Below are 25,499 nucleotides of genomic sequence, written 5' to 3' on the forward strand. Positions count from 1 at the left end.
GCCTCGGTGTCGGCACCTCCGAGGTAAGGCCGGTCCCGTCCCCAGGCAGTAGAGCCTTGGGCGCCGGGCCAGCGCTAGCTCCCGCCTCGCATCCCGCTCCACCAGGCCCGGCCGTCGCCCGGCTTCCCGTGAGGGGAAGGGGGCAGCTCCCCGTCGGCGGTGTGTCGCGTCCGCCTCTCCGGGCCAGGGATCTGTGTCTCCATCCGCTGGTTAGAGGGGCACGAACCGCCGCTCCGGTCCGGGCAGACCCAGTCCCCCCGAGAAGCACCCGGAGGGGCCCGGGGAAGATGGGGAGGTGCTGCGCTGCAAGTACAGCAACGGTCGGATTTGCCGCCTCTCGGGCGAGGCGCTGACGGAAAGCCAGCAGGGATCTCACCGGCTTTCCCGGCTGGGAAGCTTCTCAGGTGCGGTGCCTCTGCGCCCAGGCTTTTATGTAGCCATCTCCAAGCACCTGAGTACGTGCTGCCGCCTCAGAGCCGCAGCCCTGTAGCCTCTGGCCAGCACTTGCCAGAAGTGCTAGATCAAGGAGCGTCGGGTCCCAAAAGTTCTTACCCTAACGTCGTTACCCAGCTCTCTGTGTACAGTCGGGTTTGGGGAAGCGGCGCTGGCGTTTGGTGAAGCAAATGCTAAGGTCTGATTTCAGGTCTCTCAGAGTGACCAGTATGGGTCACGTCCTTAAAACCCAAACCTCTGCGGAGTGGGCAGCAGTGACCAGAAAGCCTTGGTTCAGAGTACCTTAGCGGAAGGTAGACAGGAAGGCATATTCATTAAGTGTGGGAGACAGGGGGAAATGGCCAGCCCCTTTTCAGTGCTCTGTGGGGATAGGACAAGGGGCAATGGCCTCAAGTTGGAGCACAGGAAGTTCTGCTCCAATACGCAGGAGAAGTTTTTCACAGTGAGGGTGACAGAGCCCTGGGACAGGGCGTTCAGACCAACTTCTGTGTTTGAGTAAAAAGCACGTGTTTGTGATGAGTTTGACCAGCTAAAAATTACTTTGCTTTGGCAGGAAAGAATCAGGAGGCCGATGCAGAAGTACCAGCTGCTCATCCCGAGGTGTCTTGTAGTCCATCGTGAATAGAATCAACGTGTTCCAACCCTGAGATACAGGGCCCTGCAAAAATGAGAAACAACGACGCTGCTTCCAGGCATGTGGTGAGTGCTTAATTTTGAAATTAAATTTTGTATTTATAAGCATGTATTGATAATGAAGTAAAGGTGATGTGTTTTCTAAGCTTATTTTTACTCCCCCAAGAGCTAAACACTGGCAAAGTTGTATGCTCAGAATACCTGTGGCTTTATTGGTTGGGATGGTGTGCTGTGCAAGTGTATACGTATATATGGGGGTTGGACCCGATGATCTCTTGAGGTCCCTTCCAACCCCTACGGTTCTGTGATCCTGTGATTTTTGTTGTGTACTTGTATGCTTATGATAGTTAGGCTGCAGCGATTGTTTCCCTGGAAAATACAGAAATTGCCATTGCCATAGGAATATTTTGAACTAGTGATATAGTAGCTGAGTTCGGCGCTACAGAGCGAAGTCCAGTTCTGGTCTGGGATCTGTGTCAGTAACTGTGCTGTAAGAACCAGCGAGGCCAAAGGGGATGAACGACTGTCCTCCAAACCAGCCTAAAAGCCTCTCAGATTTATGTCTGGAGAGTGTACAGTTGTACTGTGATTACCTTGTGCTGGCTATAATACCTGTTTATAGCCTACAACCAGCCTGCTTCACTTGAATCATAGAGCTGTGATGGAGTTGTGTTGTCAATATCCATGAAAACATATAGATGAATAACTCCTGTTTTTCCCTGGCAGCCGGTGTCTTGTTCAGCAAAACAGCAAAAAACTTTTCAAAGCAAGTGTCTTTTGCTTTTTTTCAAAATGTTGCTGAGTAAAAACAGCTTTCAGACAGCCTGATAAATAGTGTGTGGAGCCAGTGAGATTTTTCTTAGGTTTTCTGTTGAGTGTCCAGCAATACAGCGCTAAAACGGACACACTGGTCAGCATTGTTGTACGTGGATAACTACGTACAGCAGAGGAAGTGTCATCCATTACTGTAGCTGAGATTCCTGGGATGATTCCTTACTTTTTAGTAAGCTGAGATTCAAACCAATAGTATTACTTTCAGTTTCACAGAACAGTTTGGGTTGGAAAGGATCCCAAAGCCCATCTAGTTCTGATTCCTTGCCATGGCAGGGACAGTTTCTACTAGCTCAGGGTGCCCAAAGCCCCGTCCAGCCTGGCCTTGAACCCTGCCAGGGAGGGGGCAGCCACAGCTTCTCTGAGCAGCCTGTGCCAGCGCCTCACCACCATAACAGGGAAGACATATGTGCACAAGTATGCACTGAGCATAACTTACTGAAGTATTGTTTATTTTTGAAGTGTATTTTTGTTTAGTGTGTGGCTCCTTTCTGGGGAAAGGAATTAGAAAAGCCTTGGTAGCATTTTCTTGTTGGTTTGGGGATTTTTTTGACAAATAAGCGTTTGCTTGTTAAACCTCTTCCTTCTCTTATTTCTGTGTTGAAACTCTATAGAGAGATAGTGATACAGCTCTTCTATGAAACTTTCAGTCTGTAGCCTTTTAGATATTTATTCCAAAGCTAAGGAAGAGTTTATTACTACCTAAAGGTTTCTATAGATACTGTTTTGCTGAGTAAGAACTGTAAAAACAAAACCAAAAGAAGTTTAGGCAATGGGCAATGTGGGTGTTATCCAGGCTGTGTTTGAAGGACATAACTGTGTACCAACTGTGTTTGAGTTTTCCCACTCCTGTTGGAATTGGGGAAAGGTACTATACAGCAAATATCATTTCAGGTTCCTCCTCCTGATGATAATGAAAGTGAAGTGTCAAAGTCTATCCAAAGAAAGAGAGTGCTTCCGTCTTGGATGCTGGAAGGAGACGTCCTGGTTCAGAGGGTTTCTGACCCTGTGGTGAAGGGAGGTATGTTTACAGCATAGTATGTTTGCATACTGATAGACACTTAAGTGCTTTAATCACATTTTCTTAAATTATAATCATGGGAGTAGAAAGTATTAATTTATTACTTCTCTTCCCATGGTTTGTGCCTGGCAGCTGACAGAGACTGGCTCTTAATGATCAGTTAATTTTCTTTCTGGGATTATTTATTTATTTATTATTTTATTTAAATACTAGGTAATATACCCTCTTTGGACAGCTGAACATCTGTTTCTTATGGACTCACCTGTTTTGTTTAGTATGTAGATTTTAGGTATTTTCTGTGCCTCTAATTCCAAGTCTTTCTCTACATTTAAGTGTTAGATTGCCCTTTGAAGTTCAGATTCTTCATGGGTTTTAAAGGTGGGGTTTTTGGGTGGCAGCATGTGTTAAGCGACTGGATCAAGCTTGATCAAAGTTTCTCCCTAGGAGGAGCAGTTCATCATAGTATTGTAGGCAGAAGGAAATTGCTGAGCGCATGATAAACGTCTGCTGTGTATCAGCGGTAGCAGCGGCAGAATACGGTGTTTAGTCTCTGTCAGTGGGAGACACAAGGGAGCTGCGCTGGCACAGTCCCAAGGAAGTTTTCTAGCACGTGTGGCTTTGGTCCTGGGAGCTCATAAAGAGTTCTGAAACTGCCATTAGATCACAGAATCACAAGGTTGGAAAAGACCTTGAAGATCAAGTCCAAAAGATGTTCTGTGACAAACTTACCTCGGGGCACCTGTGGCTCTGCTGACTCCTATCGACGGAACTGGAGGACTGGAGGAACGAGAGAAGTTTTTATGTACACTGACAACGACCCCCCAGCATTTCCATCTTTCTCTGCTGAAGACCACACACCCTGCTTGCCGTGCTGCGGTGAGGCCTGAGGGTGGTTTAGGTGCTGACTGCTCAGTTTCCCTTGTTGGTCAGTCACCATGCAGGAACTGTGGCTGGTGGGTGTGTGTCCACTCCTCTGTGTCCAGCAGCTGTTTATTAATCCCTCTGTGTCCACCTGCTGCTTCTGCCAAGGTGGTGTAATGGGGGAGTTCGGCTCGATACCCAAGCAGGCCTGCAGAAGTATTCCACGTAGCATCTGACCAGTTGCTTCTTACCTCCTCTTGTAATTACAGGTGTCTGCATGGATTGGCACAGACAAGTCTGGCCTTCAGAACTTCTGTTGTATGCCATAGGCTGCCCTGCCTGTTCCTTTCCTCAAAAGCTAAAATTAAGAAAATTACAAGGGGAAAAGAAATTTTACTTTTTTTGTAATTCTTCTTCTCTCTTTCTTCATGTCTTCCCTTTTCCAAATCCAGACTGGTCCCTGCTGGCTTATTCTGTCGGATATAAAAATTACATGTACCAGAGGTCTTCTGCTGTCTGTGTTGAGTCCAGCATTAGTGTGATTTTCATATGTTTAGTTTCATTTCAGGTTATTTGGGGGCTGGGGTTGGTTGGTTGTTTTTTCTCCACTAGTACTACAGTGTTTGTTATATATGTGTATATAACGTTTGTTTCAAAGACAGAACATTTTGATCACTTAGATGGTGTGTTTTGGAGCTGTGTCTGTGTGCTGTTGGTGTGACCTTGAAGGAGGTAGGGATACATGCAAACAGTATTGGACCTGTTTAAAAAGTCATTGTGTGAGATATTGATTCCAGCTTAGAATGAGCCACTTCAATAAAATAACCAATCTCTTCTGCAAATTGAAAATACTTCCTTGGAACTGTGAAATGGTTTGCATCTTTTTAGGGTGGCGTTGGATGGGAAGGCAGAAAGGTAGAGAGTAATACCAAAGGGCTGCCCTTTTGTTTTTCTTCCCTTCATCACCCTACTGGAAGGGCAACTCTGATTTGTTGTTTTGAAGTCAGATGTTAAGATTTGGAAAAATTCCTTGCTTTATAGAAGTGACTCTGACATGTCAGTATTTTTTTAAAGGGGAAAGTTTTTGAAGTCTTGGAAAATGGTATCGAGTGTCTTCCTTCTGAATGCGTTTTGCAGCAGTTGGAGCTATAACAAAACCAGGACAAGGGCCCTAGCCGTCTCCCAGCTGTATATCCAGATACTGCTACTTTAGTACAGAGATCTTAGAGCTTCCTGGGACATGAAGCTTTCCAAAGAGAGGTGCAACATCTGATGTCTTTCTGTCAGTCACTGGCTGATGTGGTTGGCTTGGCAAGAGGGCATCCCCTGTTTTTTGCCATGTCTTGATGTTTGTGTGTATAAACTGCTAATCTGAAGCAATACTTACATGAAAGGTCATCCTGGGACATGTGGTTTACTTGATCAGCTCCTATTTCATAAAAGAAATACAATACAGTGAATTCGGAATATCCTTTGCAACATATTTATTGTTTTTCTCCAAATTTACCCTCAATAAATCCGTTTCATTCTAAAACGTGTTTAACTCCTATAGGAAATGAGAAAGGTGTTGAAACAGCACACGCACAACTGTAGCTGTATCTCATGTGCTTTGCCTGGTGTTCTGCTTCAAGTTAGCTTTAGATTTCTAATGTGTTTGGGATTTCCGTGAAAAAGCTGCATTCTAAAAGTACCCTTTTCTGTTTCTTTTAAGGCAGTAAAATGAAAAAAGACCAAGGAAGGGGAGAAGGTAATGTGGAGTCATTAAAATCAGAAGGAAATGTGCATCAGAGAAAAAGATTAGCCTCTGAAGAAACTATGGAGGATTTTGAAAGCGAAGAGCAAGATCAAGGGAAAAGGAGCTGTCTTGCCGTCCCTGTCCCTTCATCTCAGGTAACCTTTTAGCTCAGGGCAGATCCATGGTATTTCAGGAAATGAGAATGCAGTTGGCAATGTCGTGTTGAAGGTTGCATCTACCACATAACTGTGTTCTGCTTGTGATTTGTTCAACGGTGGATTTGAAATGCCATTCTATAGGGCACCTTGATAGCAAGGACCCTGGAAGCCTTCAGAGGCTTGGTTTTCTGCACTTCCCTCTTGCTGTGTTGTGAAGAAAAAGAGCACTCTCAAAATCTGGCTCAAGAAAAGGAGAGGAAAGAGTAACCTGCAATCCAAAATGATCCATTGTAATGAGTGAACAGACTTTTCAGCCAGTGGGTCTGTGTGTCCTCAAGGTACAGCTGCATTTATAGGTAATTAAATACTTAGTGATAGCACCCTGCTAGTGCTCAGAAGAGAAGGATCATTATCGAAGTCAAACAAAACGTGTTCTGGTGAGAGCAAGCTGAAGCTTTCACTGACTTTTCCTGTACGTGAACAGCCCCAGGAGGTGTTTCTAATAGCATTAGTATTGCCTGGATCTGTTACAGGATTGGGTATAATACTTAAAATACTAATTCATTAATATGCTTCATTGGTTTTGATACTGAAAACAACTGGGGGTTGGTTTTGGCTTCTAACTAAATCTTAAGGTCAATTGAAGTGCTCTACTCAGGGAGAGCATAACCCTTTAGGGTAGCTTTGATAGAAAACAGTGGTATGTTTTAATCTGAAAAAGGGGCCTGAGTGGTGAGCATTGTTGTTGGCCAGGTACACTAATACCAGCTGCAGTGCTGTTTTCTCTTTCTCGAATGACAAGGTGAGTGACTACATAATGAGTTGTTTCATTTCGCACCTTGTAAGTTTGAGGCTTTACTTATTTTCTCCTAATAATTTCCTAAATCATTTTCATCTCAATCTCAGAGTAAGAAATTGCCTTCAGACCATTGTAGAAGAAATAACAGGTTACTGCAAGCAGCAGTAAGAATTGTAGAGAGATCTAAAAGATTGGAATCCCGATATCAAAACCAAATTCACTCTCCAGCTGTCATATTTAGAGGTGATTGAGAAAATCTGCTGCAGGGTAGGATGTAAAAAGATTCTTGATCTTTTGAAGTGGCAGCAGCCGCCAGGTGGCAGTGAGATCTTAAACGTGTCATAACCAGCGCCAGTAGTGCTCATGTTAATGAGTTGCTACAAGAAAACTTTGAAGTGTTTACTCATTAAATGCGATATAGGCAATGGATTGAAGTAGGTAATAGAGAGAAGTTGGGAGTGGTAAATTAGTTAGAAAAAGTAATTAATTCTTTCTGGGAATGAAGGCTTACTTTCTTCAGTTGTTTGCTGAGCGTTATTTTGGGAGTCTTGATAGAAGAGTTGTCTCTGCCTCCGAGATGATGTGTTAAATGTGGGCCCTTTCTTCATCATACTGCTGCTCACATGTAACAGTGCCTGTGTTCTTACTGTGAGCCTTTCATTCATCAGCTTTATTTAGCATCTAACTTGAGTTTGAAAGGTGAAGTAGAAGATTTTTTGAAGGCTGGACCTGATGACCTTTTCAGGTCCCTTTCAACTTGGGCTCTTCTATGAATCTCTGATTTTGAAAACCGAAATGATGAGATGAGGCGGAGTTTGACCTTAAAACGTTTAATTCTGAAGAGTGTAAATTTTCAGGTCCTTCAAAATGTAACCTTGTTCCACAGAATGCGTCTGGATTTCCTCTTGAGAGTACCATGAGAGACATGGAAGGAAATGGCAAGACTGGAACAAAAACCCCTGGAAGTTCTCTGGAAAAAAATGGTAGGCAGCCGCATAGTAAATTGTCTAAAAGAGTAGGTCAGACCTCCGGTAAAACAAATAGAATTGAGGAAACAGAAAACAAAGAGCAGATTACTGGTTCTACAAGCCAACAAGCTCACTGGGGCAGGACTTCCCAAAATTTTGGTGCCCAGGAAGGGATTCTTGAGCCTGATGCAAATCTGGATTGCGAGACTGAGATTTCTGATTCAACCAGAAGTGCGGATGCTTCAGAAAGCTCCAAACAGATCAAGCGTAAGAGGACACCTTGCATGTATGGAGCAGGCTGCTACAGGTAAAGCAAAATTAAAACTAGCTTAAGATAGCTTATGATTAAGAAGTAATGTATTAGCTGTGGAAGAGAAAACAGTAATGTCATTTGAAGCTTTGGTTTGTAAAAAGCCTTTGGGAAAGCAGGGGACTGCGGAGAAACAAATGGCTTAACAAGGATTTTTATGAAGTATGAAAAGAGGAGCCAGGATATCTTGCAGATTTCTAGTGTAACCCAAAAAATGCTTGAAGTACATAAACAAAGGATGAAATGTTGTAGGAAAGAAAAACCAAAGGTCTGTTTTAAAAAGAAAAACAAAAAAAAATTTCCCCTGCGTGTAACAGACAAGTACAGGTGCCAGGAGGGGGAAGAGAGGTAAATGGTTGAAATTCCCAACATAGACCCTGTTGGCTTGTTTTATTAGCAGATGAAACTTCTATGAAAGATGAATTGTATTTATTGAAGTATTTGCATGCTTTGCAATCCGAATATTCAAAACACTTATTACCTGTCATCCCTAAATAATAAAAAAATACTGGGCCAATCTGCTTTTTTGCCTTTAGCTTTTACTAAAATTTGGACAAGACATGCTTCCGAACTCCTTGTTAACACTTACCTGGTCAGCATCTTTGGTAATACTTTGACTCAAGAACACTTTTTTTCTTGTGGTTTTTTTTTTTTTTTTTTCTCCCACACTTGTCTCAATTCACAGCAAAAGATCTGTCATACAAATGTTCTGTGGGATACAAATGTTGCAGAACACCAGTGTCTGGTCTCCTGTTAGTTCTTTCTGCCCAGAAAAGATCTGGAATGCCATGTGTTGATATATCAAAGGGAAGATAACAAATCTAGAGATGGTCTTGAGGCTAGCAAATGACCAATGACCACATTTAGGAGAAGGCTTTGAGCTCTAGGTAGATCCACGTACACTGTATACACAAAAGGTAAGGCTCAGCTAGGAAACAGCAGGTCCTGTGATCATTTTTTTAATTTTTATTTTTGTGTTTGGTTTGGTTTATTTTCCCTCAAGGGGCTTTAGCTATAAGGACAGTGAGGTGGTTTAGAAAACAAGCAAGCACAAGTAAATGGGCTCTTCTATCTGTTCAGTGTGCCTAATGCTGCAGATAACTGTAAATCAAAAGCAAAAAGCTGCTGTGTTAATGAATACATCTTTTGTACATTTGTAAATGAATACATCTACAGTTCTTTTGTAGCTTTCTTCCACATAGCTCAATTTTGGCCTTAATGAATATGATGAAAACATATTTATTAGGTAGTTAAGCTCATCCAGTAATACAAATGCAGCCTCTAGTGTGCTCCAGCTCCTTTTAATTTTGCTCAGACAAGTTTTCCCCTGTACGGAGGGGTTAAGCTGATTTAATGCTCTGATATGCTGAAGGATTCCTAATGTTTAGGAAAGCAAATTTTAATTACAGATAATGTGCATGTGCAGACTCCTATTCCATGTTTCCTGTTGGGTCTTTATTCTAAACCACTTGGCAACAATACTGGTGGAAAGTATTGCTTTGTAAGGAAAAAAGCATGCTCTAAAATAACACACAACGAAATCTTACTTTGTTGGAGGAATTTGTAAAGATGGAGTATCAAAAACCTCAGCTTTGATCTTCAGGACATGGCATGAGACTAAACCTGCTTGTTTGCAGCAAAAGAAATATGCCTTGTAGTCTGCCTTAATGTTTGCTTTCAACACAAGATCACCACGTAGTCTTTCTGCATCAGTGGAGTAGGGGTGTTGAAGTCAGTCATTGCAGTTACCCGTGTTTTTAACAGAGCACGTGTGTTAGTGACTAAACATGGGCTGTGAAGGAACACATTGGTAGCATATCTGGGTTTATATTGTGTAGTGTGTGTTCCTTGAGCAGAACCTAGATTTAGAGTTGCTATGGAAGAGGGGCTGCTTTGAGTGCTGTTTTGAGGATAATGGGTAGTTAGTTTCACTCTTCTTTATCACATGAAAGGTGTCTCCTAACAAGATGTGCTGTAGGAATCAGCTTCTTAAACAAGTACTGCTTTGGTAACCATAACGTTTCTTTAAAGTTGTTTTTCTAGGTGATGTTTCTTACTCATAGATTATTTAATGCTTTTCAGAATGGTAGTCTTTATTTTGTAATATCATATTAAGATATGACTTGTCTTCTGCATTTGGCTTTTGCAACCTTTGGTAGGTGCCTAGTAAGGCAAGAATTGAGAAGATTAAATATTAGTTCTATTTAATTATATTACATTTCTGCAACATCTGTTGTAAACATTCAGGAAATAACTTTGTAATCCATAGTTCAGTTTCTTCATTTATGAATTTGGAAACACTGCTTTTGGAAGAATCAAACAGGATTCACACCTCTTGCTCCAGGGATTCTTTTTATTATGCTTCCATGTCAGATTCCCTTTCTGAGACAGCTTTACCAAATTGAAAGAAGCTGCTGTTACCATCAGGCACAAAGTGTTCTGTGTATGTTACATCTGCCTGTATTTATTGTCAAGGAGCTCATTCTTTGAATACTGTCTTGTGTTTGTTTTCTTGTCTGCTGCTTGTTTTTTCCAAACTTGGAAGAATGGGGAACTACTAATAAATCTAATACACTCACCTCCTTTCAAGGGCTGCAAAGAAGGGGTGGGGTAGATCTGAACTCTCATCTCCAAAACTGTAACCCACAATTTTTTGGCCACAATTTTGTGCTCTTGGTAGCTTGTGATTCGGTGGTCTTGCTGACTGGGGTGTGTAAATCTTTCCCATAGGTGTCAAAGCAGGGCACGCTCAACCAACCTTGGAATTTGTATGTGTGTTCCTCTAAGTACTTTGTTCTTATGAAAATAAGTATTTTTCCTTTCACCTTAAGCTTGCAAATCTGTCAGCTGAAGACCTGCATCTGTTTTTTTGGTGTTTTTGTGTCCTGTCTTCTAATGAGACTTAAGTGCAGTTCTGGTGTAATTTCAGGCTTGAATTCTGTGGCTTTATAGTTAGTGCTGGAAATTCATCACACTTTCACTACCAGCTTCTTTAGTAGCTGACAAAATAAGCCCTTGTGATGGCAGGGGTCTTCTGCATGTGGTTATGAATAGCCAGAGATTCTGACCTAATAATTAAACCTGCTTCAGAAAAAGCTTTTAGGCTGCTTTTGGTAGCTGCATGGATGAAAAACTGTCTTAAATATTTCACTGAGCAATACTCAACTTTCTGCTTGAGATGACCGACTTGAATCTGAAGTGCAGCTTACACCATGACAGGTGTTGTGCTCTTATAGCTCGTATCTTTTGTCTCTAAAAAAACATACATAAAAACCCCCTAAAACAAACCAAACTTAATAAAAGGAAGAAGCTTTAGATTTTTGCAAGAAGGGAAAATATTTGCTTAATATAAGCTGTCCACTTCTCTGCTTCCTTTTATTTTGATGGGTATTGTTGCACAACACATAGAAGTGGAATAAGTACAAATTAGCCAGGTAAATGTAAGATAAATGTGGTGTTTCTGCTAGTCTTGAGCATCAGAGAGTAGCACGTGTTTAAGATGCTTCACTGCTGATGTATAATTTGAGGAGCATTGCCCACTGGCCCAAAGAATTCTGAAGCCTTGTGATGGGAGTGTGCATCAAGACCCTTTTGTTTTTCTTCCTTCCATACTACTTATTCTTTCATAGTTTCTCCTCCAATAAGGGCTATTTGGTGGTGTTCAAGGAGGATTGAAAGTAAATCTTTGCAAGGAAAGGAGTATCTCCTAAAGTACAAAAGGTTGGCTTGATGACAGCCATTAGACGTTTTTTTCCTTGGTGACTAGGATGCTGTGTGTATCTTATTGTAGGAATAAATACAAAAAGGTTTTCACAGAACATTAGTTGCTTCTGTATCCCTTTGAGAAGATGAATTGTGTCTCAAATGACTCGAAATTCTTGCTGATACTGCTAATAAGCTAGCTGTATGCATTTAGAAAACAAAGCAAGTAGCCTCTAAAATAACATGGTTTCATCCCATTTATTTTTAAATGGGAAAATAAGTAGGCAGACAGCTTGAATTTGGACTAAGTGATGCTTCTTGAGAACTTGTGGTAAATGACTAGTAAATGCAATCTCCTAATTATTTCTAGAGAAACAGGATTTATTTACCCTACAGTTTGTAGAAATTAACAAGAAGTCTTTCACCTATGTGAATAGATCCAAGGCGTACATACTCATTGATAAGTAGCATGTTGAAGGGTTTATCTGTAGCTTGCTTGTTGGGATTCCTGAAGGAAAGATACCAGGCAAATGGAGGCTTAATGTATTAATGCTAAATAATCTTTTTCAGATGCTTAAAAGGAGGGCTGAACGGCTAGTAGAGCTCACAGGGCTTAAATAATCATTTTGTGAAAGCTGTAGCAAAAGCCTTTTTTCTTATGCTGGCAGTTGGAGCGCTGGAATTATCCTTGGCTGTTCCCTATAAAGTTTGTGAGATTTACAAGGATTTAAAGGAAGGAATGCCTGTGATCAGTGAGGAAGCTGTTGTGTGCATAGCTACCCCCATATGTATTTCTGGCTTTGTGTTTTAGGTGCAGCTGTTCAAAGTGCAAATTAAAGCAGTAATTACTCTGCACTTTACAGTTGTCATTCCTCTGGCTTGAGAAAATTAGTTCACTCTTATAATTTGCACAGACACATTGAAAATTATGTACTGTGGGAATTACTGTGTTAAATCACTCAAGTCTTTTGTGAATGTCTTTTGGAATATCATTTATTAAAATATCTCACATTTCTTCCTTTTAAATATTGTGCTTTGAAAAAACAGTGCCTCTAAAAGTAATTATAGGGAAAAAGTAGATTTGTTTTTGGTACCTGTACATTTTTCTTTGACATAATTTTTGTAGTAAGATTTGATCTGTCAAACTAATTTCTTCTGATACCATAACCTGGTTTTCTGTGTTCTCTTTAACATTGCTCACAGAAGTTTTATAAAGCAAACTCTTCTCTAAGTGGTAGTGTTTATAGCTGCCTTGGCTTGTATGGTGTGTAAGTAAAATCTGTTGCTTCAAATCAGGAGCAGTGTTTTTCCAGTGATACATATATTTGTATTCACCACTTGTGCACCTTGGACTCAACTGTGTTAAGTGTAGTAGAGCAAAAAGTCATGGATGGTAGTAATGTGCTCTCCTTGCTAACGTTGGTGTGACTCTACGTACAGAGCTTTTATGTCGTATGGTACAGCTTCGTATCATCACTGCAATTTGGTATTTCAAATAAAACTTGATGGTAGCCAACCAAACTTGACAGCATAATCATCATCAGTGTTGGGACCAGTAGACTGCTCCTTCTGAAGTAACATTCTGGCATTTGAAGTATTCAAGTGAGTAGTAAATTGCATACAGAATGGAAATAATAGTTGAGAGAGATGGCCTGAAGCAACATGGGATAACCCAAGGGCATGGGGAGTCTTCAGAACTGCATTTGATCAGCTGCCTTGTGTTGGACCTTCCAAATTGAGCTAAGGCTTTGAGTAGTAGTTTCTATAGCACTTTGATAGCACCAGAGGGAGTAATAATGGAGCAGGTTGTCCACTGAGTAAGATTCATGCTCTCTATCAGTGGATTGTGTGTGCATTGGAGGTGCAAAATGTAAATGTGATGGCAAATAGGAAAATTCCTGTTGTGACCTCTTCTGCAGCACATGCAGAGACAAAGCTTTTCTTGTGTTAAGCTAAAAGAAAGTTTTACATTCTGCATGAAATTACGTGTTCAAAGCTCCTCTTATGTAATCACAGAGAAGTGAGTTGCCAGCAATTCATTAAGGCCTTTCTTAGTTCCACTTCTCCTGCTTAAATGGAACAGTCAGTTCTTGGTATGTATTTGTCTTGCAGGAAGAACCCCGTTCACTTTCAGCAGTTCAGTCACCCTAATGATGAAGACTATCATGAGACAGAGATGGTAACTCAGGGTGGAAACGATAACCGGCCTGAATGTCCCTACGGAACGGCTTGCTACAGGTAAGGAGCGCTGTGCGAAGCGGCCTCCCTGGTTTCATGGGTTAGGGCTGCCTTCCCCTGGAGTTACAAAATGACAGGAGAATCCTGAACAATTTTTGATGTTAAATCTTGAATGGCAGGTATCATTGTGTCTCTTTGTAAGGGCTCACTGCCTTCTGAAATTGACTGTGGACAGAGTGCTACCTTTAAAGCACCAAAGTCTGCAAAATGTTTGTTAGTGATTTCATCTGACAAACATGAAAATGTAACTTTGGAACCTATTCAGTGTCCTAGAGGTCAATGTTTTTTCACTTGTCACTGTGTAGAAAACTGTTCTTTATCTATATAAACAATGACTTCTTGTTACATGTTGTTTGTCATTAAACTTTGTTTAAATTTTGATAGAGTATTTGTTGAGAATTTATCCAAACCCTCTATTTTAATCAGTTTCTGATTTGTTAGAAAGCATAATTTAAGTAAAAGCAATAAAATCCAGTTTATGGCTGACTGGTACAGTTTCTTCTAAGCACTGTTGATTTTCTTCAAAAGACTGTTTTATTCCATTGTCTTTCTCCATGTCTAGGTTTTATATTTGTGTTTAGCAGAGTTTAATGGCTGCTGATAATTGACACCATGGACAAAAGGATACATTTTGAGGCACTAGCACTTGTGGGGAGGCACACTGAAACTAACAGCTGCTATTAACAAAGATTGTGCCTGAGCAGAAGCCTTTTCTCCTCTCTCTCTGTCCCAGAAAGAGTGGTGATCCTACAGAGCAGTCCTCTATGAAATGTAACAAAAGGAGGCTGGCTTTTAAGGAAAAACCATGTTATATTCAGCTAATGCAGAAAAAGTGTTTCTTACTGAAATACACCTGTGAGATGAACTCTCATCTCAGGATGAGAAAACTGGGTTTTGTACCGGTAATGAAAATGCCAACATACTTTTCAGGAGTACAACGGAGGATTTATCCCCAAACTGCTTCTCCTTCCAGAAACCATGCTGTATGAGTTGAACATTTCTTATTCTGTGTTTTATTCTTTGTGGGTAGAGGAAGGTACCGAAGATAATGCTTTCATCAAAACAGCAGATGTAATTTGACAGGGCTTTGTGTTACTTTTGTTGTCTTTATCTGTTAGCTACCAGTTGAATGGAGCATAACTGAATAATCTAAATGCTGTGCCTTGAGTTGGGACCAAATGGTGTGATGTCGGCCATAGCAGCAAAACACAAGAATAGGCAATTCTTTTTGTTTCAGCACACTGTCTTTAATAGAAAGCTGTACTTCCATTCTTTAATTCAGATAACTATCACTTCTAATGCACACATAATACAGTGGTAGCTGAACAACTGTACATCAGCTTGAAGTGTGTATATTTATCACGTGTTATTTGATATCAATACAAGATTTTTCTACTGAAGAGTAACTATATACAGTTTTTGAAGTATAAGAAAACATAAGTAAGCAACGGGTTTTACAAGGCAGCCTTCACAGTAAGGGTATTTTGTAAAACATACAAAACCTTCTACAGCTGTAAAAACTCATCTCAAGTTTCAAGCAATGTCACACTGCATGTCATTGTTAAATAGAGGGCTTCAATTGTTGCTTATTTTCAAAAGCAAAAATTAAGACAACGGAACTGGTCTTCTTCCTGAGTTAGACATTTAAAAAATTTTCTGCACAGCAATAAATCATGTTTAATCTCTTACCATGCAGCCCTAAGAAAAGCAGCTGATAAACTAACACAGCAGATAGCACAGTGTAAGCTGGACCAAGTTCAAACATGAGAGCAGCATTGGATAAATGGGAGTGGGATAAAGCAGGCTGTTAATGACCTGGATCACAGCCAGGTCATTAATGAGGGGACCATGTATTGCAGATCCTAGAGGAAGTTGACTTTGAAATATTTCTTTCATTACTTTGATGCTATCTTTTAATAGAAGAGATACACACCTGTAACTTCAACTGGCTGGATTGCAGCGACATGCTGCAGAAATGAGTCCTCTCTCTGAAGAATCCTGTAGCCTCTTCCTGTGATCCTTCAAGACAGACACTTCTTTCCAAATTCTTCAATTTTCCCAAACTAGTTAATTTGTAGTCTTAGGTTGCAGAATGTGGAAGCAATGCCTGGATGTCTCAGAGCTGTCATGCACTGTGCATGCATTGTACTTAAGTTATATTCTGGTTTCATTTTTAGTAAAAGTAAATAGTTGGATCAGTTCTTATTATGCTAATTGCATCCTCTCACACAGCTTTGCAAACTATCTCATCTCTTAGTTTTATTGGCCATTAAAAAGCGGGGAGACTTACGTTACATATAAGGAAGAAATTCTTCCCTGTCAGGGCGGTGAGGCCCTGGCACAGGCTGCCCAGAGAAGCTGTGGCTGCCCCCTCCCTGGCAGGGTTCAAGGCTGGGTTGGATGGGGCCTTGGGCAACCTGGGCTAGTGGAGGGTGTCGCTGCCCATGGCAGGGGGTCGGAACTAGGTGAGCTTTAATGTCCTTTGCAACCCAAACGGGTCTGTGATTTTATGATACTGAAACAAGAGGAGCTCATTTGCTATATACATTTTTTTTTTTTCACCCTACGTTCCATAAACTCAGACACTGCAGTAAGGCACTGGTCACAGAATTTACTTTAAAAATAAAATTATCCATAAAATACCAAGGAGTTCTGGGCTTGTTAAGTGTGGAAAAAGGCGGCAAATCAACCTTCTACTGTTTACTTCTTTGCAGAAAGAATCCACAGCACAAGCTAGAATACAAGCACAGTGCACCTCCAGGTAAGCCAAGTTGCTCAGTATAGCTCAAGGTGGGAGGGAGCCCCAAAACCTAGTTATGGATACAAAATTTTGGGCTAAAATGTTTACAGCTACTGTAAGAGAAACACAGTTCTCAGTATTGTCCTGCATCCTTGCTCCTCTCAAATATGAGGTCTTGCCCCTGTCTGTGTGATACGTAAGCAAACTTGTGCTCACTTTTTCAGATGTTTTTCAGCTGTGGTGAGATGTGCTGGGTCAGACACAGCTGACACAGCTTGTGTGCTGCGTGTCTTGCCTGTTGACAAGAATGCTGCATGGCAAGTGCCTGTTTTCATGAGTTTGATAGGGTTGATTGAAAATTAGACATGATACAGCGTAGTATTACTGGACCTCTGTATTCTGTGTCTCCCATTCAGAGCCAGAGTGTTATAGTGAAAACAGAATATATTTAGGTCTTGCTCAAGTATTTCTCAACATTTCAAATGGACGCTGCAGTAAATTATTCCTATCACTTTTCTCCTGTCCCTGTAGCAAAACTGTCTACACAGAAATATTTTATGTTTTAACTGTATGGGTTTATATCTCAAGATTTCACACTTACGGTTTATTCTTTTGATAGGAAATCCTCAGCTAACATACAATTTTACAGTCTTGTGATGCTCTCAAACACTGCAAGCATGGCTGTCATCCTTTTTAGTTTAAAAAAATATTTGACCAGTGATACTCTGACTGAGAGATCAACCTTTTTGCACGCGTATTCTCTTGAGGCTTGGAGGGAATATAATTACAACTGAACCTGAGTTTCTATGCTAAAGTGTTACAGTCTTTTATATTCTAGTAACTAGACTTGTTTAAAAGCACAGGGGAATATACTGTTTACATTTTACCTGTTTTTAAAGGATTCAAAGAGATACTTTGCATTTGTTTGGGGTTTTTTTTGTTTTTATCTTGATGATTGGACTTGGAAATTTTTTTCCACTTGAAGTCACAAAGCAATAAATAATACTTTAGAAGTTATAGAAGTCTAATGCTAGTATTTTTGCTTTAAAGGATCAAGATTATGACATTACTACAGAAAAAATACATTTATGTAAACAATAATGTAAAGTATTTAAATGCTTTGAAATACTTCAATTTTCTGCTTAAATAAACCCCAACAAAACCAGACAGTATTGATAACATTTGTCTAAAGATGGAATGGTCCATAAGTCTAAGAACAGTCCATCCGGGTAAGCTCTCAGGAATTATTCAGCGTTAAAAAAGGTTTTTTGGGGGAGGTAGGAGACTAGTTATTGTGCTTGCAAATACAAAACAGTCCTTACAGCATTTATTTTACAAGGTCAGGCATTTATTGTAGGAACATCTATGAATAACCCTTATGCTCGGTTATACTCTATCCTGACCAAGAACTTTTCCTTTCTTTAGTAACTGAAAGACGAACCCGACAACGAACTTCGAAGAATGGTGAGTATGTTCTTAAGTTATGAATAGGCACATCAGTATGGGGCACAACTGATCTGCTTTGGTTTTTTGGGCCCTTGATGGTGCTGGAGATGCTTGATAATACTTAACCTGAGGATAAAGTACTCATCATTGTAAAAAAGCAAGCAGGGGTTTATTAAAAGTAATAGTGCTGAAATTGAACTTGTGCCAGGTTTCCTGGGACAGCATACCCGTACTTTCCTGGAATCAGACAAGAAAACAAACATTTTAAGGAGAAACGTGTCTAAATTGACTCTTCCTTCCTTATACAGGGGTTATAATAGGATGAAGGGAATCCAGTATTGCATCAACAACTAATTAAATTTGCTCTGTAAAGATTGATTGCCCTTGGAACATTGATATGTTCCTTCTGCGTTGCATTGACCTTGAAATAACTTAAACTTATATCTATCAATGTGCTGATGAGCTTTTCTTACGCTATGAGGTATCAGTGTTTCAGGTAAGATACTGGCTTGTTAGGACAGAAGTGTAGAAGAAGGTTAATGCCTTTGAGTTGGGGGTGACTTTCACTGTAAGCTACATATGTATCCTTTAGTTTCTAGTTGCTAGGGAGGATTATATAGTAGCACAGGCAAGCTGCATTCTTTCTTGATAATGTAACTTGTGATACTGTTTATGAGTATCTCCTCCATTTACCAGCAGTTCACCTAGCTTGCTTTGCGGTTGCCAACAATGTTAATTTATATGCTGCATCACATACACCCCAGTTTTAAGTAGCTTTTAAGCCTGTTTCCAGAGTTCTTCTATGACACAGCTTGTAAATATGAAGCTTCCTGTTCTTTCTAAAATAATTTAAAAGTAAGCTTTAAAGAGCAGTATGGAAGTCTGATGATACTTTGTATGCACTTTCACTGGCATGAACAAGGCACCAGGATGCAGAACCATGGCTCAAGCAGAGGTGGGAACTGGTTTTGTCTTCCTTGAGATCATCAAGGGCTGGCTGGGCATTTTCTAAAGAAATCCCCAAAACAGGGAGATCTGCCTTCTAGAGAAAATAAATGAAAGTGCAAATAGGAGTAGTTAGTTGCCTAGGCAAACTGTTTTGGCCTCCATTTCTGTTGTGGGTTGATGCAAGAGGTTGCTTTTACACTTTCCACAGAGAAGTGGCTTTCCCATCCTGTTTCCTTATCGTGTATGCGTGAGCTTTTGCTGTCACTGAGTGCTGGCCATTGCTGTATCTGTGCACTATCATATTCTGAGGCATATTTGTTACCTGCCTGTTTGGCTGCAGCCCCGTCTTGGTCCCCTCAAGGGTCTTCTTGCTCCCTTGTTGGTGTGCTGAGAACTGTTAGCAGCAGGGGTTAAGATGTGGTAGTGAAGCAAGCTGGGCTGTGTGTGTATAGAAAGTACTCCTTAGTCGCAGTCTAAATCTTGAAGGTTTTAAATTGTAGGTGTGCCTTTCACAAAAACTCCTCCCTCACCCGAATGGTAGGTCTGTGTGTACAGCTCATGACAGGTGGTCAGCCAAGTGTGACTAGGGATGGAAAAGCCCTTCTCTTCTAAGCCTGTAAAACTTCTAACACAGGAGTGAAACTCAGTGTATCAAATGCAACTTTTCTTTCTAAGGACAGGCCAAGGAAGAATTGATATTCCTCGCACAAAGGACAGAATGGAATTCATTAATTAAAGTGCTGTTCATATTTGCTGAGTGGTTACCCAACCCCCACCAGTATCTTGTTGACCAGCTCTCTTGGTTCTCTTGAAGGCAAAGCTGATGAAAGGTTGGGCTCAGCAAGGCAGTTGTACCGAGCTGTGCAAGGTTGTGCAGCCAGACGGCTCCATTAACCTTTACTTTGTGCCGTTTGGCACAACTGCCCTGTTAAGCACAGCAGGATTAATTTCTGTGAAAGTGTGTTTAATTCCACCAGCCAAGAAAAGAAGGGTACTGTCTACATGACATTTGACATGTTTAGTTTTTAACCTTTTTAGTCTTAATTGCTGCCAGAGGGATTGTAGATTGCCTGTAGAGAATACGGACTATGTTCTGAGAAACAATCTAAGGCTAATTACAAGGGGAATAGTTGTAAGGGAGGGAAGAAGAAAAAAAAAAAAAGTCAGAGGTATGCTGTCATTAAATTATTACTACTGAATGACCTCGCTACAGTTTTGCTTAGATGAATGACCTGCTGCAGCTATGTACTCTGCAGGTTTCTCTTACGCATGTTGTAGGTTTTCTAGCAAGCTGATCATCTCATTTCCACATTAGAACTCTTTGAAAGGAGGGTGGTCAGCAACCTCTGTTTCTCCACATGAAGAAGATGCTTTCAGAGCAAGTTCAAGGTCATCTGTGTAAGTATGGTACTAGGGAAAAGGCAGAGTTGTCCTTAACGAGCAGCATTAGGGGCTGTGGGGCTGCAGGGCTGAATTAAACCATGGTGGGAGGAGAGGAGTGAGATGACACAGAAGGAAATGCTTTACTGACTGCTGAAATCTAAAAGCATTGATGTAGGAGGAGGAAAAAACTAGTATGCTCCTTGTACATTTGTAGGAAAAATGTTGAAGTAATCAGTATTTTGCCAGATTTCCTACTTCTGTTGTAAAATACCACCCACAGTGCTATGAAAGGGAAGAGGAGCTTTTCTTTCTAAAGCAGATCTTGAGTTTATTATTTGCATAAACTTAAGTCTGAGAAAGAAGGACTTTGTTCTTACTGTATTTAGCATCTTGTTTTTGACCTTCCCCTTCTAAGACACGATTCATTCTGCAGGACGATAGTCTGTGATTCTTCTAAGAAATTCTACTGGTGTAGGTAAATCTGAGCATGGTTAATTTCCTTTGAAATCTGGTTAGTAATAAACTATTAAGCAAAATAGTGGATTACAGCTCGGGTGGACAGTTGTTATTTCCAGGACTATCTGCTAGGTGGTGCACAGTCAGTCCTTCAAAGAATACTGATTGCCAACGGTAGGATATGTCTCAGTGTTGCATTATTGGCTGTGTCACACATGGCTGATGTTATTCTAAGAGGTCAGTCAGTGCATCCAGCACAGTTCACCCATAAAATTGTGTATCTCTGAGAAACCTGGCTAAGTTATAAATGCTTTTGAAAACCTTTGGTGGACGTATAAAATGTTAATCAGACCTAAGATGATGCTGGAATAGTAACATCCCCACTGGTAGGAAAATGTCATTGGTGGAAGATGTGATCTGGCTACGTAAGGTACTAGTTGTTATCGTTTCTTCACCACACGCCTAGCTTGAGTGCCTGGAGTTCTGACCTGAGGTTTCAAGAGGCTGTTGAGAAATCCTTGTTGCTAATATACATGTTGATGATTTGGACTGGGGTCTGTAGCTGAGTGTTTATAGTTTCATATGAAAAATGAGAAGAACTGCTCAACAGATAAATTGTATGAGGTCATTGACAGGTTATTTCTAGATGAGATAAGAATGCAAAACTTGGAGGCTGGAAAGAAGAGGATGGAACATGGTTTTATTGAGCTATGACTTATGGGCAGAATAGCATGTGATTGGAATACTAAAACGCGGTGCCTAGTTAGGAATTGTGGACATAAAAAGAAAGAGGGAGATAGAATAGGCTTGTGGAGCAAGGGTTGTGCACATCTGCCAAAATCAGGAAGCAATGAAAAGAAAGTTGTTAAAGTTTCACAGCTACTGATAAATAAAAAAGGCAATGCTGCCATGGCAGCAGCTTTGTACAGATGCTATCAAGTCAGATAGAAGAATTATCTTGCCTCTGGGAATTGTGGTTTAAATGTGCCAACATATTCGCATAATTAAAAGAATACTGCAAGACAAGCTGTCTAAAAAAGTTTGGGAACATGCTGTGAACGGCGTCCGTTTGTTGCAAGTCGAAGTTCCTGAGTCTTTGATTCCTGCCAGAGCAGAGCTTTTGAAATTCTGTGAAGGCAAGAGGCAATTTGATCACAACATGTAAGTTGTGAAGAAGCTGGATGGACGGCAGATATTAGAAGGCAGCACAGTAGAACAGAGAGAGCTGGGAAACAGGTGGGCTGCACCCAGCTCGGGAGAGAAGTGTTCAGCGTTTGTTGTTTCCTTAACCTGTGTTCAGAAAGGAAGCACAGACTGTCCAGCATGGATCCAAGTTGAGAACATCGGAGGCCAGTGATCTAGCGGATTCCCTTCTCTCACTGGAAGCTCAGGAAAGAAGTGAATGGGAACTAAAAGGCATGAGAGTGTAAAATAGCCCTAAGAAGCCAGAAAATCCTGGGTCAGAATAGCTGCCTAGCAACAGCTAGAGGCTGAGTGGCAACATGTTTTGTTTAGGTACAAAAGTAGCAGGACAACAACTAGGAAAATGGTGTGCCACTCATAAGTAAAGGAGAGTTGTCAGAAAACATTATCTGATCCTGTTCTGTTCTGATACCAGGAGATGTTTCAGGATAGGCCTGATACTGTTTTCCAAGTGCTGTAAGAAATGCCAGTAAAGAAAGCTTTCTAAGAGATCAGACTGGTGCACGCGGCAGTAGATGGTACAGCTGCTTGTCATGAGAGTCTTGAAAATCAAACCCCAAATTGTCAACTTTGGGTAGAATGTTTTAGCTGATGCTTTCTCCTCTTTCTTTTGGGTCCTGGGTGGTCTCTGGAAGGTCTCTGTATTTCTGATTCATGAGTCTATGACATTTTTGTCCTTACAGCAAAAAGGGCTGTGAAGAAAGATGGTGCCAATGACGATGAACCAAATGAATATGACCTTAATGACAGCTTTATAGATGATGAGGAAGAGGAGTGCGAACTTACTGATGAAGACTCTGACTGGGAACCGAGTTCAGAAGACTAGGATAATGAAAATGATGAAACAGTTTTGCAAAAAGCACATAGATTTATTAAGACCAAAAAGTAGCTGCATGGAGCAACATGATAAATGTGAGATCTGCTTGTGCGCAAGAAGAGGAATTCCTTTGAAAACTTTTTTCTTCAGTGATATAGGCACGGCAATAAGAGTTTAATGGGGGTGAGGGGAGCCAGCAATGCCTTTCTTTTCCATGTGTGTTATTTTGGTGGAGGCTTTTTGTTTTAGTAAATGGTGGAGCCAGAGGGCTGAGCTCTGAAAGTTGGGGTTTTTTTGGTTTTATTTTCTCATCTACTTCTTTTGCAACACCGTTGGTGTCTCATAGTTTGAAATACAGTTTTAAAGGTTGTTAATGCTTCATTTTCCTGTGCTTGGAAAAGAAATATTTGTGTTAGGAAAGTTTTGTTTGGTGAAATGCAATATATACTGTGTTGGATGAAGAGGAGTTACACTTCATACCTGCAGTATCGCTGACTAATTGGCCATCACTGAGGAATCTAAGCCATTTTTTTTATATTCTTTTAAGTTAATGCAGTCTTAAACTTTAATAATCTGCTACTAGCTTTCCTTTTGTTTCCTTTTGTTATTTCTTGGATTCTCTTGGTGTACAGTAAATACAGGTTGTCCAAGTTGCTTGAGAACAGTACCTCTATGCATCAAACCACTTGTTTGTCTCCAATAACAATTATGGTGTATTTGCTGTAATTACAGTAGTGCCTCTTCCCATGCCTGTACATCACTGGAATTGTGTTCATAACAAAGCTTCAGTCTTGATGACTCTGTTTTTGCACAATTAAACTCATAACATACTGTGGGAAAAACTTGTAACTGTATGCCTGTGATTTCTAAAGACTTTGTTAGAAGATCTTGCCTTCAGAGACTCACAACCTTCCAGGGCTTTCAAAAAAGAAAGTTTAGGAAGGCTCAGTGTGTTTCAGGGCAGATGACAGGAGCCATGTGAAATGGACACTTTTCTGAACACATCCTGAAGTTCAGCAAGGCAAGCACGTGTGGCTCTGTCTCCTCTGGGAATGTCTGCCCAACTGAGTTTGAAAAGAGACATCCAAATACACTCAAGCATTTCAGTTGGGTGGCGGAATGTGCTCGGCTGTCCTCACTATCCTGCTGTGACAAGCCATGGTGTTCTGGGGACATGGTAGGACCATGTAGGGCTGCATGTGCTTTGACCACAGACACACTTTCCTTTTCAGAAACCAGCGTGATTGCTTTACACATGAGTGCTTGTTTTAATGTTTTCTGCAGCTTTTGTTGTCTCTTTTCTTGTTGTCATGTTCCTCTGGGGATGCTGATGCCCTGAACCCCTCCTCCACGGAGCCAGGCTGTTTCTCTCTCCACGGAGCCAGGCTGTTTCTCTCTCGTTGCAGCAACTCCTTGGGCGGCCAGTTTGCTCCAGGTTTTTCCTTGGAGCTGTTGTACGCTCAGGCCTGCCAAAGGCTGTGTCTGTGGTGTGAAAATAAACATGGGGGAAATACCTGAGCGTAGGGACTTCCCAGAGCTCCCAAAACCCTGAAGACCCAAGCAGCTGAAAGGAAACCTGTGCCCCGGTGAGACTTTTGTGTGGCATTTCCCCTGTGCCAGTGCTTGGCTATCTCAGGCTTGCTGTGCAGAAGGTAAAATCCCTGTGTTATGCTTGTCATCGGTTGCTCGCAGAGAGCTCAATGACGATGTCTTTCCCACTCGGCGCCTGCGAGGCTCGGCCGTGCCGTGCTTGCCTCTGGCCGGGTCTGTCGGCACCCTCCTGCCCCCCGAACTCCCTTCCCGGCTTTCGGCCAGGGATGCCCAAGGGGGTGTGGAGTCTCCTCCGAAGATACTCAAGACCTGTCTGGACACCGACCTGCTTTGGCAGGGGGTTTGGACACGATGATCTCTGGAGGCCCCTTCCAACTCCTACGAGTCTGTGATTCTGTGGGATCGGGCGAGGGACAGCTCACCCAGAGGTCCGGATCCTGTGTCTGGCCCTGGGGTGAGGAACCGGCCCTGCAGCCGGCACCGAGCGTGCACCAGGTGGTGCAACGTGGGTGTCACACAGTGGGGGGGTTGCAGGCTGAGGTGCCGGCGGTTCAGAGGCTGAACTCTGGAGTTTGAGGCTGCCTGTTTTCATCTTAGAAGTGCAGTCTGAGGGAACTCAGGTTGTTCAGCCTGGAGGAGAGGCTGAGGGGAGACCTTACCCCTCCCTACAGCTACCTGGAAGGAGCTTGTAGCCAGGTGGGGGTTGGTCTTGTCTCCCAAGTGATAGGACAAGAGGAAATGGTCTCAAGTTGCACCAGGGGAGTTTAGGTTGGACATTAGGAAAATTTTTTCACCAGAGGGGTTGTTGGTCACTGGAGCAGGCTGCCAAGGGAAGGGGTTGAGTCACCATCCCTGCAAGTATTTAAAAGATGTGGTGCTCAGGGACACGGTTTAGCCATTGGACTTGGCAGTGCTGTTAGTGGTTGGACTCAGTGGTCTTAAAGAACTTTCCCAACCAAAACGATCATAAGTTCTAAAGAGGTCATTACACACCCGCTGCGTTGTAGTAATGCACTTGGAAATTGAGTTGTTTCAGTATTGGAACAAGGGGCTTGTAAGAAGGTTCATTAAAAAGCTGTTCTTCAGACAGAATTATTCATGTGGAGTAGATGAAGCCAGGCCCAGGCACTGAGCTACACCTGGAGGAAGTGGGGGGCAGAAACCAGACAAGGGCTTTGTGCTAGGGAGCTCCAGTCTTCTTGTGCAGGGCATGGGGTGAAGGAGATGTACATCACCCCAAAACAGC

General features: G+C 41.6%; 1 protein-coding gene across 1 annotated transcript; it reads left to right on the plus strand.

Annotated features, from left to right (window-relative positions):
• APLF (aprataxin and PNKP like factor) lies at positions 1–23,532 on the plus strand. Its single transcript, XM_084262588.1, has 9 exons — positions 1–23; positions 1,007–1,152; positions 2,812–2,942; positions 5,515–5,689; positions 7,378–7,766; positions 13,584–13,709; positions 16,424–16,470; positions 17,875–17,913; positions 22,569–23,532. Exons 2-9 carry the CDS (start codon positions 1,120–1,122, stop codon positions 22,709–22,711), a joined length of 1,083 nt encoding a protein of 360 aa, XP_084118714.1. The 5' UTR covers positions 1–23; positions 1,007–1,119; the 3' UTR covers positions 22,712–23,532.
• The last annotated feature ends 1,967 nt before the right edge of the window (positions 23,533–25,499 follow it).

This window comes from Gallinula chloropus (assembly GCF_964237585.1).
Source record: "Gallinula chloropus genome assembly, chromosome: 3".
Classification (NCBI taxonomy): Eukaryota; Metazoa; Chordata; class Aves; order Gruiformes; family Rallidae; genus Gallinula; species Gallinula chloropus.